The sequence below is a fragment of the Ammospiza caudacuta genome, chromosome 2 (assembly GCF_027887145.1).
Source record: "Ammospiza caudacuta isolate bAmmCau1 chromosome 2, bAmmCau1.pri, whole genome shotgun sequence".
NCBI lineage: Eukaryota > Metazoa > Chordata > Aves > Passeriformes > Passerellidae > Ammospiza > Ammospiza caudacuta.
In genome coordinates, this window is record NC_080594.1 from 70,778,747 (window position 1) to 70,793,834 (window position 15,088).

Consider the following 15,088-nt stretch of genomic DNA (forward strand, 5'->3'; position numbering starts at 1 on the left):
CTAAGGGCAGATGAACCCCTTGGAACAGGATCAAGCCTCCACCTCCTCAGGGGAATAACCTGAGCCCACAGCCACACCATCAGGGGACTTTTTTCCCCTCTTCATTCCCCAAACTGGTGCTCCTGCCCGCCCACATTCTGGAAACTCCTAGGAAGGAAGGGATTGTGGACTTAAATCGCTGCAGGCTGACAAGAGCCCAGCATCCCTCCTCCCCCTCTCACACATGTGCTGCTGATACAAAGATGGTAGGTAAATTTTCTCCCCGTCTGTCACACTTGGGTTTCAGCCAGGTATGTCCTAACATCTTTGCTTTTTTTCAGTGACTAATCAGGGATACACACCTCAAGTGCTCTGATGTGGTCAGACAAAGCCAAGCACTGTCAGAGGCCCTGCATCTGGATGCCTGCAGGTGGCATGGAAAGGGCCATACACCCCAACACTGCTGTCACCACTGGCAGTTCTCAGTTACTGCAACCTGATTTACTTTGCCTAGTCAAAATTCCTGTGAGTGAAAGGGATGAAAACTCATCCCATCATTAGGCTCATGAACACCCACTAGAAATAATTTTATGTCTACATCCTATCTTTGATTTAAGGGCAAATATGAGACCCTTGGGCTAAAGAGGAATCAAATATTTAAGAGCAGGAGAAAACTAAGTAACCATTAGGAGTTTTGCCTCAATTTATAGCTAAGCCACATAGTAATTAACTGATGTTGAAATGACTCTGTGAGATGATGCTGGCTGGTATGAAAGCAGAGAGAAAATTTCAGCATCCTGAAATACCTCCATCTCACTTAGCTTAAAAACAGCTTTCTGCACTAACTTAACTTCTGAGCTAATAACTTTGTAAACTTTCCCACATGTAGGTTTGCCAACACACCACACCACAATAAGAATCATTAAAATAATTAAAAATCTGTTTCTGCTCTTTGAAAGGATTTCCAAATTCAGAATTTGCTTGCCTTTGTTTCACATTTTAAACTCCCCACCCTGCTTTCTCTGAAGGATGCCTTATCGACCTGCTAATCAAAATGATTGTTCATTATGGGATTTCCAACTGGCCCTGCCATTCACCCACGAGGACTTGCCTGTCAGAAGCAGGGTTACACGGGTCTGCAGTGGGCAGTGACACCAAGACCTGTGCTAGCTGAGACATCAGCCTGGATGGTGGCGAGGCCCCTCCAAGCCTTGCCAGATCCATGCCTGGTGATGGGTTTGGTCTTGGAAACACAGCCACAGATTTTTATTGTGATGGAAGTTTAAACGAAGCAGAAACATGGCTCAATAAGCCAGAAAGGGTCACCTTTGATGTTTCCAGTAAACTCCTCTCTGGTTGATTTCAGTCCATGTTGGCATACAATAGATTAAAGACTGTCTCCAGCTGCAAGTAATGCTTTGCACTTACTTCCATTAGGAATGGACAACAAAATACTACCCCACATGTCAAAATTAACATCAACAAGAATCTCATTACTACTGCTGTTACACATGTGTGTCCCTGTGTCTGCAGAACGTGAAGGACTGAAGTAAAAACAGACATTTGCTGCCAAACTCCTAGAAGGATGGAAATGGAAAATACGGTTAAGAAAACTGTATGGCACTCATGTTTTAGCTCATTACACAATTAATCTGCCAGCATCAGAAACACTGCAGTGTCTTAACTATAACTTTGGACCCTTAATTTTGGCATACAGCATAGTTCAATATCTGAAATATTGCAAGAAAGCTCCTGACCAAGAGCAAGTCTTCTGCTCTCTCTTAAACTGAAACTGTCTCAAATGTCCCTGATAACAAATGCATCGGGGTGCATCGAACACCAAGCAGAAGGAAATCATCTCCATTCTTCTTGGTTACTCCTGAAAAATGGGTTTTACAACTGTGGAAGTGAGCCTCACACCACAGTTTGATGTTTGAAACAAATGAATATCCCCCTTCTTTGAAATTTTTTTAGAGAACAGGATACCAGCATGGACTTAGCAGGAGTGCATCAAAAAAGATTGCAACAGACATCACTGTGCATTTCTAATGCTGGAAGCAACACTTCCAGATGCAGATGTACAGGAGCTACTTAAAATTATGACCTCAGAGACTGTGTTGTACTCAGGTTTATTTAATGCATTCTATTTTCTATTTAATTCAAAATTGTGTCTTTACAGACCTACCAAATGCACGTGAATGACGCTATTCACAATTTCCTTCTCCTAAGCTAGTTCATACTATATAAAGCACATATACAACATTTTTCTTCCTATTTAAAGTTCATTATAAATGCTTTATGCATTGGAAAAATGCTCTGAGTGCACCAATCAGATTTTTGATCAAAACAGCTTGGTGCCTGGTAGGGGCCGCAGAATTGGTCGATTTATTTCATAAAACTTTATGTACAAAGCAGCACTATGCATGAACGTAATGGTCAGAATATAGAGTCTACAGGGGTAATTTTTATTACAATTTATAGCAAGATTACCCATACTCCACAGTTTTCAGATTTTATTAAGATTTTATGGCACTATATGGCTTTAGCAGTTAACTGCACCTAGCATGGTTATGGTTCACAGAGAATGGGAACTGGCACTGAAATGCACAGTGTAACTAATCTAGCAGAGAATATTAATTGCTATGATCCAATCAAAGGCAATATTTAAAATTATTTCAACAGTCAAGTAATTTGCCATAAACCTGTAAAATAGAAGCTATATGGAGAAATACAAAGGTAAGAGGGATTGCATGGATGTAATATATGCACATACTTAAGCATCTCTGTCATTGGGTTGTATACATAAAAATACAAACCCATTTTTTAAACAAAGGAATTTTCTCTTTCTAAGCTATTTCAATGCCAGAAGACGTCATCTACACAAAAAAGGAAACTACTAAGACTGCTGAGATTTATGTCTCGCTGAGCATCCAATACACAAATACTCTATCATAAAAAGTAAACAAGGAAAATAATAAGGACAGAATGTATTTAATATTAGATAAAATACTGTGAAACTACTACACAATGGTAGCAGACTGCAGCTTACACACTGCAACAGGCCAGAGATATTTTAGACATCAGGAAGCTTCCAGCAGGTTGGTCCAAGTCACAATAAAACCCAAGGCAGAGAGAAAGTAAATGAGAAGTTTTAGCCATGTGTTTCTGCTGGATCCAAATTCATGGGATAAAAGCAAGCAGATCAGAGTTCAGCCCTGGTGAGAATACAGAACTGAAGGGCCAGAGGCATTCTTGGCATGGAAGAGAAAGAACTAACAGCTTCCAAAAGGTGCAGGGACTCAGGATATGTCAAAAGAGATTTACTCATCCTGCGTATGCTGGGTTTGCAAATCAAGTTAGAGTATGCCTGTACCTCATTCCCTTCCTCAAATCCCTCCTAGCTGAAAATGAACATCAACATGAACAAATCATACTGATGAATCTTAATAGAGCATTTGCTTCTACAGTGAAAGAACCCAAGTATGTCACCAGTGAATCACTAGAAGGAGCACTTTTCTGGAAATTTAAGTAGAAGACTGTTTAGGGAAGTCCCTATAGTAAAGCTAATCCATTTTGTCTTAAACCAACCTCCTTGGTGTCAAATACCACAGTGTCTGTGTGGTAACTTAGAGTCTGTGTTTTAACTCTCCCCTCTGGCAAAAACTACTGTTTACCGTAGCTCTTAAATAATGTGCAGCATCTTCAGGAGCACAGGTCCCACCGTGAACACAAGCCTCTCCTCTGCCTGCCTCTCTTCCTGCCAAGCCACTGCCAACCTGCTCCTGCTTTCCCAGAACCACGAGTGTTTCTTCCAGCTGAACCAACCAAACAGGAGGAGACAGAGTCAACATTCTGGGGGGCAGCAGGTAGGGAGGTGGACAGGCTGCATACAGACAGCCACAGAAGGTTTTTGAGAATAACAACAAAATGATGGCAGCTAAAGTAGAAACTCCCAGCCTCAATGCAACTCAAATCCAAAATAACTGTCTACTAAAATGCAGAAAGGATAATCACTCCACATGAAACAAAAAAGGCAACACTACTGGTTTTAATTAAATGTCTCTTCCATAGCATAATTTATACAAACAGACCCTATAATCTGACCTCTAAACATATGGAACATCTTAGTTTCTATCTTTTAACTGTAAATTGCATTTATTTTTGCAAAATAAACTTTACAGTAGGCAGAAATAACAGGTTGTACTTTAAAAAAACAGCAAGGGCAGTGGATAATGTAATCTAATGGTACTACCTGTCTGAAGTCACAAAAAATCTGCAGCAAAAGATACTGAATTTACTACTTATTAATATATCCACAGTGAGGAATATGCCAAACGGTGCAAACTGTGAAAAGAAAAAACCTGTGTATTTTTGCCATGGCCAAAATACAGATACAACATAAAAAAGGTCCAAGACCATGTCATAACAGGCGTTTATGTACAAGAGAAGCAGACAAAGTTCAGTTGGCAAGTTTAAATTTATAATGCTCTGACTGGTGAATTTTGCAAGTGATTGTGCCCTCTGAAAACATAAAAACCCGTAAGAACGAGAATTCATAAATCTGATTCCAAAACCCCAGAAATATCAAAGTTGCACCAGCCCTTCATCCACCATTATCAGGAAGGAGATTCTAAAAGGCTCTTCAATGAAAGCACTAACTCCTCTGAACTACAGAAAACAATTTTCAAGAATATTGTATTTGGCAAAACTTGCTGCTAGAGGGACATGATTTGCCAGTAGTATTCATGGATATCTGCTGAAAGCAAAGAACAATGGTCCAAACCAAGCATGAAGTTCATGTAATTAAAAACACTGAGGTTCTAGTTTTTCACCAAAAAAAAAAAAAAAAAAAAAAGCTGGAATAAACATTTTCAACATAGAAAATGCTACATTTTTTTTCCTCTATGCTAAGATGCTAAGTCTCAGGAAGAGTGGAATAGTTTTTCTTCTTGAAAATTTCCTCTTAAAGGAAGAAGAAAAAAAAAAGAGAAAACACAGAAATAGCTTGAGGCAGTATGGAAAATGTAAGTCTCAATGGTTTACATACAGACAGACTTGGAGCAACTGAAGATTGGGTTTTAAGGGAAACCATCAGGCAGTCTTATCTATAGGTGCTGCTACCTGCTGGGCCTCTAATTAAACTTTTAGCAATGCTTACCATTGCTAAACAGGGAGCAAAAAAAAAGCAAGGAAAAAGGGACTATAATACTGTTTCATGGAATATTTCAATGTAAAATAATGTCTAGTCACCACCACCGAATCCTCACAGAAAAAAAAACCCTCCAAGCACCTTTTAAGGCTGTGACAAGAGCAGTGACCACTGAAAAAGTCAACTTTGAGTCTGCCATGGTGTGGGGGGGGCACAGTCTAGCCCTGTGGTGTCCATGAGGACTTGCGCCTGGCTCCCTTGTCCTGTGTGCCCAACAGCCCTAATGCATTTCTCTGGTTTATGTGCATGAAATAATGAGAGGAGAGGGTTGTAGAGGGCAACCTGCACAGCCGGGCTGGTGCTGTGGGGGCTGCAAGAGACCCCACTGCTCTGGGGATCACCCTTGAGTGTGTCCTCCCCATTGGTGCATAGGGGGGATGAAGGTGCCTGGTCAACAGTGGGGTCTGTTCATAGCTGAATGTTGTGGTGTTAGCAACTTACAGGAATTTACTAAGATTTGTAATTGGTAAGTGATGTATTACCGACACCGAAAACAGTGTTCTCTAATTTCCTTCTAAAGAAGCACTGTTAGTAACTTCCTAAAAATGCACCAATCCTGGTTTTGATTTAGATTAGGTTTTTAATCCTGCAAAAGCACATCACTCTGACATTAGGGTGCTTTTGCAGCATGACAGCCCTGTCTCCTATTGCTCGCCTTGGGGTGCAGCACGTGGCACAGGACCTGACGGGATGCTGCCAGCACCTTGTATATACAAGGGCTACGTGTCTTCAAAACAAAAAACCTTGCAACCAAAAAAAAAAAGGGAGAGAGGAGGAAGGATAGACAGCAGAAATAAACAGCAAACTGGGAGGCAGAAAAGGAGATCTGAGACTCTTCTGAAGGATGGTGAGACAAAGAACGCCATGATGAATGGCACTGTGGAGAAGGATGCGCAGAGGCGGAGGAGGAGATGACAGCATAGCTTAGAAATATTAACAGAAAAGGAGGGGGAGACAAAGCAGAGATGCTCAAAGTAGCACTCAAAGAGCAGTCAGCAAGATGGGAAGGACTAGAAAAAATAGAGAAATAGAAGAAGACAGGGAAACAGAAGACAAAGTAGACACTTCTTGTGCCAGAGGGAAGAGAATATTCAAACAGAACATGAAGAAAAAACTATTTGCTTGAACTGCCTAAAAAAGCGGGCACCGGGAGAGTTTTGTCTGAAAGTGAGAAAGAAGGTCTGGGAGGCATCAGGAAAAGCAGAAAGCCACCTGTGCAAAACACCTGGAGACAGTATTAGAGGGATGGTGAACAGCCTGAGAAGGTGCAAAAAACCCTAAAAATTAAATGGTTCTAGTCAAACCTGGAAGGAAGAGGACAATTCAGCATGAGAAAAATAAAATCGGGAATAACAAGGAAAAAGCTTTTCTCTATGCCCTGGTTTCTTGTATTTGCTCCCCTCAGCACCTGAAACCTAGAAATACAGGAGATGCCTGAGAGCTCAGGTCTGATGTAATTTTCATATTAAAAATATCTCTTTTCAGGAAAGTGCCTTAGTCCCAACTGTGTGAAAAGGGCTTAGATAAAGGGTCACGCAAAACATAACTTTAAGTGCTTCCCAACTGGCACTCCTGGATCATCAACATCGTCTCTGAATTAGCACCAATGCAGGAATAACATAGGGATTATGCTGCTGATGCTCTCTGTGGATCAACTGTTTCAGTGTGCATATTTTTATGTTCCTGAAAATTAGCAGCATTCATGTAGAAGTTGAAAGCTGTGAGTCTAGATGACTCCAAACATGCATTTGTCCATCAGCTAGTAGAGGATTAGGAACTAATTCAATCTGGCAACAATGACCTGTTAGGATCTCTGTACACTTATTTTTTGTTAACAGCACAAGAGCTGATTATTGAAGGGAATTTAGTCTGCACACATATTAAAATAATTTAATTGGTTAATTTGTGTAATATAACTGCATTGAATTATTTATATTGTTTTGCACTAAAGAATGAAAAACACTCCAGCAAAAGCTGATAAAAGATTACTGCCTAGAGTGGATTGTTGCCCAATTTACTCCTATTGTATTAATTTAAATTAACCTGAACTTCTTAATCAAAAGAATTAAGGACCACAAAATGAGTACAAATCATGAGAAAAAAATTAATAAACTGAAGAACTGTTAATACTTTATTTTACTTTAACTGTGCATTAATAGATGATGCAGGGGCTAATAGCTAATGACCTCTACCAATTAGAGCACAAAGGCCATATTGTCAGGGCAGGTCTGAAGGCATGGAGTTCACAGGCTGAAATCCCTTCAGCACATTAAATTCTGGAATTTTGTTGATGAAACTGGGATAGTGAATTTCTAGTTTTACAAGATCAGGAGGTGCTTCCTACAGAGGAGACTACTACCACAGCCAACCAGCACCTTCGAAAAGAAAACACACAGGAAAATTTCTCAATGAGTTCATGGTTAGGTGCACCTTGAAGGGCCAAAATCAAAATACAAACTAAAACTTTCCTTTTTCTGTTTGTTTGGGTTTTTTTTTCCTAGACTACACGGTACAAAGTCCTGGTTTTATTCGTAATTTATTGACAGAAAGGCACAAAGGGCTAAAATTACACCACTGTATGAAGTGCAATAAAACTTAAACCATAATTTTGAGGCTTAAAACTAGACTCAGATCAAAAATGAGTTCATTTCCCATGTCCAAGCCTACTGAGAGGGCAGAGTCCCCCTTTGGGTAGTGAGGGAACAGTAGGAGAGTCACAGACTAATACCCAACAGGATGCCGCTAAACATCTGAATGACCCATCACTGTAGGCCTGTACTATAACAAACAGTTGCCAGTTCATGAAAAACAGACATGAGAGGTAAGAAACAAGTTGAGACCTGTTCACTCTGCAATTAGGAACACAAGAGATGTTATAAGACTAAATGTCCTGCAGTCTCATAAGCCCCAAAGTAAGGTTATCTGTCAATACCCTCCCTTTCTGCCTCAAGCAATATCTCATTTCAGGGGAAAATTACCGTACTTTATTCACTCACGTGCAATGAGCCTTGAAATGAGTATCTCATTCCTTTCCTCATATTCCCATCTCTGTCACTAATGCCCCTTTTATAAAGCTGTGCTTTCAAAGTTTCTGGGCACATCTGTTTTTTCTTTCCTTACTCCACCCATCATCTCACTATCCGTAACAAGTTTTTGCTCCCTCAGTAACTGTTGGGTTCTCACTCTTTTTTGCTTTCCAGCTCCCCTTTCTGTGTTCTTTGGACACCTCAAGAGTGTATCTGTCCTTCTGACATGTGCCTCTTCCTCCCTTCACACCTCCCTGTGCCTCTCGGGTCCTATGTCTGCAAAACTCATTTCCAACATAAACACTCTGGGTGGCTTCCTTCCCTTTTGCTGTTTAATCTGGAAGAAGAAATCTAATTCAAAGTATTGCACTGCCACTCCTTAAGCTTAGTAAAACCTACTTCTCTGCATCTGCTAATGCTCTTTGGTCCACAAGCCTTTCCTTCACACATGCCTAGAGCCTGATGATTGCTTTCGACTTGCTGGGGAACAATCCCTCTGACATTCCTCCCCATGCTAAATCTGAAACACCTGGTGAGTTTTCCATGTTCATTTATGATGTTTTATATATTGTCATAAATATCAGACATTGCCATTTTTTCCATTCTGCTACTTCTTCAGCTTCTGGGGAGGACTTATTTCTCTCAGGACAGAATATGCCACAAGTTGTCTGAGCATCTAACACCACTGCTAAACCCAATCTTAATTAAAAAACTTATTTACTTTAAAGATCATCTGAGATAAGACTTTTAAAGGTTCCTGCAAATTGTGTAAGTTGTATGTCTTTTCAGCAACAACACAGTAAGTATGGAAATGAACAACTTTGTAATTGTCATTATGTTTTTTTCATACAAGACCAGTTTCAGAGATGCCACAGATGCACAAAACTGGCTCCACCTTACCTTTGACATGGCTTCTCCCATCCTCCAACAGCGGTACTACTATAGTGTTGTTCATATTCCCAGGTGATCTCACAGCTGTATAGACGACAGGTACCGACTGTACCACCACGGGGATACGGTGCACGTGACTCATTTTGTTGGACTGCAAGTTCATGGGACTTGAAGGTGGTACTGGATGGATAATGTGCAAAAACTGCTGGCCTCCAACACCAGATGCAGAGGCCACAAGAGGACCTGGAGTTAATACTGACGGTACAGACGCTGCTGAGGAGACTGATGTTATTACTGTGGGGGATGAAGCTGGCCGACTGGAAGAAGAAGAAGTAGAAGTAGAGGAAGGGGAGGAGGCTGATGCTGTCATAGAAACTGGTGAAGATGAAGCTGCTGTAGGGGACGACCTGGCTTTGTTTATTGACAAGTCCACTGGTTCAGTCTGTGTTTGGAAATGGTCTGTAGATAATGAATCCTCCGTGGGGTCGGCCTTCATGTTGTTTAGTAACAAGGGTACAGCATCCATATCTGGGTAGTTGTGGACGTTTGGAGACTGTTGAGGAAGAACAAAGGGACACAGTTATATGTGTGCATAAAGATGACTTGCACACCCAATTGCTAATGCACACCACACAACTTGATCATGAAAGCCACAGAACTTAGTCCCTTTTTTTGGATCAGCTCATAATTTTAAAGTACAAATCATGTTAGAAAACACAGACATGTTCTGTTTGAACAGAATATTAAAAAGAAAAAAAATTCTATTCCCATTTCTTAGAAAGTGTCAGGATTAACAGTAGAAAATCATCCTGCTTCTTTCTACTATGCAAAGTCACCAATGACAGAAATTTTAGTATCTTCAGCAGTAAAAACTATTTATATTGACAGAACATTTTTTTCCCAACATTTAATTTTAAACCAGAGCATTACTCTCTTGTGTCATCATCACTCAGACATGAAGAAAAAGTAGTTATCACCATTTCTCAAACAACTTTCTGAATGCTCCAATACTGTAATTTCCCCCTACTTGCCTACCTTCTTCTAGACTAGCCAGACCTGGTTGCTTCTTTCTGTGATCTCTGCTTCAAAAGGACTAGCCTTAGAACCTATTGGGTTTTTAGAGTGATCTTTGAAGTTGTGTCCACAACAGATTTCAGAAGGTGCCTTATGCTACCCTCAGTCCTTCAGTTCTATGTTTGACTTCTGCATTCTGAATGCTCACTGGTAATGAACTTACAGGTCAGTACAGAGCCACACATTTGTACGACTGCCCTGTCAGAGCGAGCAATGGTTACAGCAATTCATTATTCTGGACTAGCCCATTAGATAGCCTTCCCCATTGTTATTACTATTATTTCCATACTAATTGAGAACAATTTTCCTGACTTCACAAAACATTTTTATGCTTTAGATTAATTCTTTTAAAGCTGGTTGGACTAAATTTATTCTATGCTATTTTTATAGTTTTCCCTTATTTCTGTCATCAAAGAGGTTAATAGAATTTTTGAATAATGCTAGACCAAAGACAGATCCCTAGAGAAGTTCATTTGATATATCTTTCCATTTTGACAGTCCATCATTAATAACCAGTCTTTAATGATGTTTTCTCAAGTAATTTTCACCAGGCAGAGGAAGGCTGGAAATGCCCATCGATAATCTGGTCTAAGACAAAGCACAGCTCTCAGCTCCTTAGCTAAGGAACTCCACAGCACTGCACTGCAGCAGAGCTTCTCTACAGACAGGCACTCACAGTGTAGCACCAAACCCCAACCTCCACACAAAACACTGCTCCTTCAAACCTCACTTGACCCAAAACAATTATTCCCTGTACAGACCTAAGCAGCTCTAAATGCATTAACTTGATCTCTAGATTACAGTATTTACAAAGTATCTACAAATATTGAGTTGAAAATATTTAAACTGGAAATATTTTATTGCATCTACTGTCAATAAACTAAGAATCAATCAAGCTATGAATTCCCTTTGGGATTTTTATAATCAACTACTATAAATATTTCCAAGGAAAGATCTCCTTGTTTTGAATCAGAGTCAAGCTTCAACAGAGAATGAAATTCTATTGAAAAATACAAACACTTATATTGAACACTGCAGTAATAAGGACCTAACTGGATATTATTCCTGGCATGCTGAAAGATGACATGTTCTAGTAGATCTCATCTATTCAGCTGATTTGGATCGGTTCTTGGATCTGACATTTCCCCCTATCTGAAAGCAAGAATATCTCTGGAATGATCTCTTCCTCTATTTATACACCAATCCATTTAAAATAAAGGGAGTCACCTGAACCCAGGATCCTGCTATTCAAAGCAAAATATCCCTTTTCATAAAGACAATGGGAAATTATGCTAAAAAGAACACAAAGTTACGAACAGGTTACTTTTCAAAGCACATAACCAGCTGTGAGTGACAAGGCTATGTAAAGCTCTTCCTCAAGAAGGCAAACCTGCCTGTAATTGCCAGGTGATGATTCCTGGTAACTTCCTCTCAAACACCTTATTCTGGCTAATGTCCATAATGAGACGCCCCCCACCATGCCATCATAAAGACAAAACCATAAACATACATGGCACAGGAAGTTAATTTGTCAAATCTTGACAAGTCTCATCTATATGCACTCGGGCAGACAGACTGGTCCTGCTGAACTGAACAGACAGGCACCAGAGCAAAGGCAAAGTGGAGAGGGACACCTGCACCTGAACCCTCATAAGGTCAAAGGCAGCATCTCCTATCTTAAATGTTTGAGAGGAGAGGGACAAAAATGGCATCAGCTTGGGCAGGAGAGATGAGGGATCACCTCATGCACATGGCCACATCTAGAAGCAGCACAAGTCACCAGCTCTATCCACAGTGTAGATAAATCCACTACACTGGAAATCCTATGTTTCTTTACTCCAGATTTTCCTTGGGCGCCAGAGGCAGATATCAGGTTGATCCACTGCCACAAGGGACTGAACATAAGGGATCTCAAAAGCTTTTGCCAAACAGGATGGTGCATCTGCCCCAAAGTCCTACCTGGCTTTGCAGCAAACAGCACTAGGTCCCTCACAAGAGGAGTAAAGAAGCCCAAACCCTCCTGTAGCTGACACCACACAAAGTATTTGTTTCATGGATAGAGTTAATGGTCTTTGATACAAAGCACAGGTCAGGACTTACAGATTTTTCTAAGTTGTGCTAAGAACAGACCTTTGTTTCACTGTAGCAATTACACCTTCTCCTTTGGGAATTCAGAAAAAAAGTAACTTCAGACTATCATACAAATCACTCTCTTTTAACAACTCTTCTACATTTACTTTTGCTTGTACATTCCTTACATTCCATGTATCATTCCCGAGGTACTCTCTTCTTGTCCAGAGCTGCTGGAGGGGTCACACAGTCTCTGTGTACTATGGTAATGCAGTTGATATTATTATTTCAGTCTTCAGCAGTGAAACAAATCTCGAAACCTTTACAATCCCTTCATGAATTTCTCCAAACAGGATGCCAACTGGCATGCCCTTCCATAGCTGCCTTTCCCTGACAAAACTCTTAAGACTAAGGATGCCCTTTCTTTGGTTAATTCAGGATGTGACTGATGTCAGCTGACATTACAAAAACCAGCAAGATCCTTATCAAAACAGGTTTGTATGTCTCATATTTAAGACAAAAATTGTAAGCAAGTGCTATATTTTCTTCTGCTGGTGGTAAACAAAGATATCTACCCCAACAACTCACACTCCCTACAAGTGGTATATGCTCCTCCATGACCTCAGATTTTATCTAAGTTGCCAAAACTCTATTTAATCAGTATGTGAACCAAAACTTGGAACATTAAATTTATCATTATTTTCTGAAAATGAATGGTATAAGTAAACTTCTCCCAATGATGACAGCTATTCCAGAATGAGGAACTACGGGAAGAAGAGCAGCAAGGAAGCCAAAAGGAATGGCTGAATTCTCAGAACACTACTTAACATCTCCCACTAATGTTATTAACTGAGAAATACCTGTTCATTTTCCTAGACACTGAGTGTTGTTGTTAGTTTTATCTAATGGAACTACATATTTTCCAACTGAGAAGATAATAAAACTGTGGCTGCAATATTCAGTGTACCTTCAGCCATTCTGTCAGCTCAACTGGAACGGAAACAAATAGGTTTCTTCCGTCTCTCTGTCCTTCCATTCTCATCTGGTGAACTGGGCTTCTTGTAGTGGTGGTGTGGGCTCAGAGGATTGCTACTTTGGGCATCTGAAACAGGCTTTTCCTGTCTGGCTCCCAAAAGCATCTGTGTTGGTTTTGCAAACTTCATTTTGGTTTTAGCAGTCTAAACTCTGTTGTTGAGAGTTTGGCAGCTTTCAGAACATTTGGTGGCTTAGAAAGAGTTCATCCTAAGGTCCCTGTAATTCAGTGGGCTGCCCTGGACACCAGCCCAGACCATGGAAACACAACATGAGGGGTTACATCTCCACGTGGCCTCCTTCATCTCACTGCTCAGCCCGCTGGTACAATGGAGAGGGACAGCTTCAGCCCTGCCTCCAGCTGGGACTTGGAAGCAAATCTCAGCAATGCATGTCTCTGCAACATTGCTGTTGTATCCTTATGCTGCTCACCATTCACCCCAATCCAGGCTAAGCCAGAACTGGAAAGCAGGTAAGGATGGCTCCCTGCTAGAAAAGGCTTTTTAATAAAGCTGCTATTAATCAATGCTCTTGGCTCATGCTTTTTGTGCTTGTCCTTTTAAAGATGTACACCAGTATTCTCTGCAGTGCTCTGTTTCATTAGCTTGTCATTAATAAATACCACCAGGAACATAACACGTGATTTCCCTATTCACAAAGATTTTTTTGGCTGAATAAAAAAGCATTCCTTACTCCTTCTTCCCAGACTGTTAAGGAAAAACAACCAGTCTACCTCGCAAGCAGCCGCAATACCTGGAGCAAAACACGGTGACGCTGTGGCTGGTAACATCCTATCTGTTGGGCAGCCATCCTTCCTGCACAGCTCTTCATCTTCCTTCCAGCCCCCTGAATTCCACCTCCACCTAATTTGTGAGGAAATTTTGCAATAGCCCCTTTTAAATCTACTCTTACTCTATCATGGCAACTCCTTTGTGTATCAGCACTGTCTCTGACCCTAAAGAAGCCATGAAGAGCTCACAGTTTCCTCATAGCTGAGGTTAAAACCAGAGAAAAAGAAAAAATCATTTTGTTGTCAGCAGCTCATCGTGACACCTTGCAGTTCACCAGCTTCACAGGGTACTAAGCCATAGTGAGTCTTTAAGCCCTTATGGACTTCTACTGAGCCCACACAACTGAGCCACACAACAGTTTACAAACCTCCAACAATCAGCTGTCAGCTTTTGAAGTGTCTTCCTTTCTGGCAGCAATCTCCCAAGGTCAAACATTTTGTAAGAAAGCATACCAAAAAAGCTGTCCTTGATGACAGAAACAGAACGGACTAAATTTAGCGTTTATAAAATAAGCTAGCTTTGAGGACAGGAAGTTAAAAAATAAATCGCTAAGCGTTTAACTCTTCAGTCAAATCACACAAAACCCCTTCTTGGTTCTCATTATGCTCTCCCATCTCATTCTGCTCCAGCAGGAGCAATTTTAGACAAGATGATTTTGTTTTGTCAGTGTTAAAGAAGACTGAGATAAGAAAAATCATACTCTATCTGAAAAGCTCACCACAATTTTAACCCCATCATTGTCACTGCAGCACCAAAACGCCAAGGCTCAGCAGTGCAGGCATGCAGCCTCTCCTGGGCAGGCAGTACAGAATGTGTGCCCAGCTAGAGCAGCTTTCAGCTCTGGTCATGATGCCTGGAGGGTGAAACCTTAATAATCATAAATATTGTGCAGGTCAAAGATTTTCTAACACTTCACAGTCAATGAAAATCAACACATTTTAAATTACAAAACCCACTTGCTCTAGGAGTCATTTTGCTTTTGCATAGCACACAGATGTGCTTACAACTCTGATGCC

General features: G+C 40.6%; 1 protein-coding gene across 2 annotated transcripts in view; it reads right to left on the minus strand.

The window, feature by feature from the left end:
* The window catches only part of KLF12 (KLF transcription factor 12), a 238,403-nt gene that overhangs the window by 79,676 nt on the left and 143,639 nt on the right, over window positions 1-15,088 (minus strand). For both annotated transcript variants that reach the window (XM_058825256.1, XM_058825255.1), the window contains one exon: window positions 9,115-9,658. In XM_058825256.1, coding sequence (XP_058681239.1) covers window positions 9,115-9,658 — 544 coding nt within the window. The remainder of the gene's footprint in view (window positions 1-9,114; window positions 9,659-15,088) is intronic.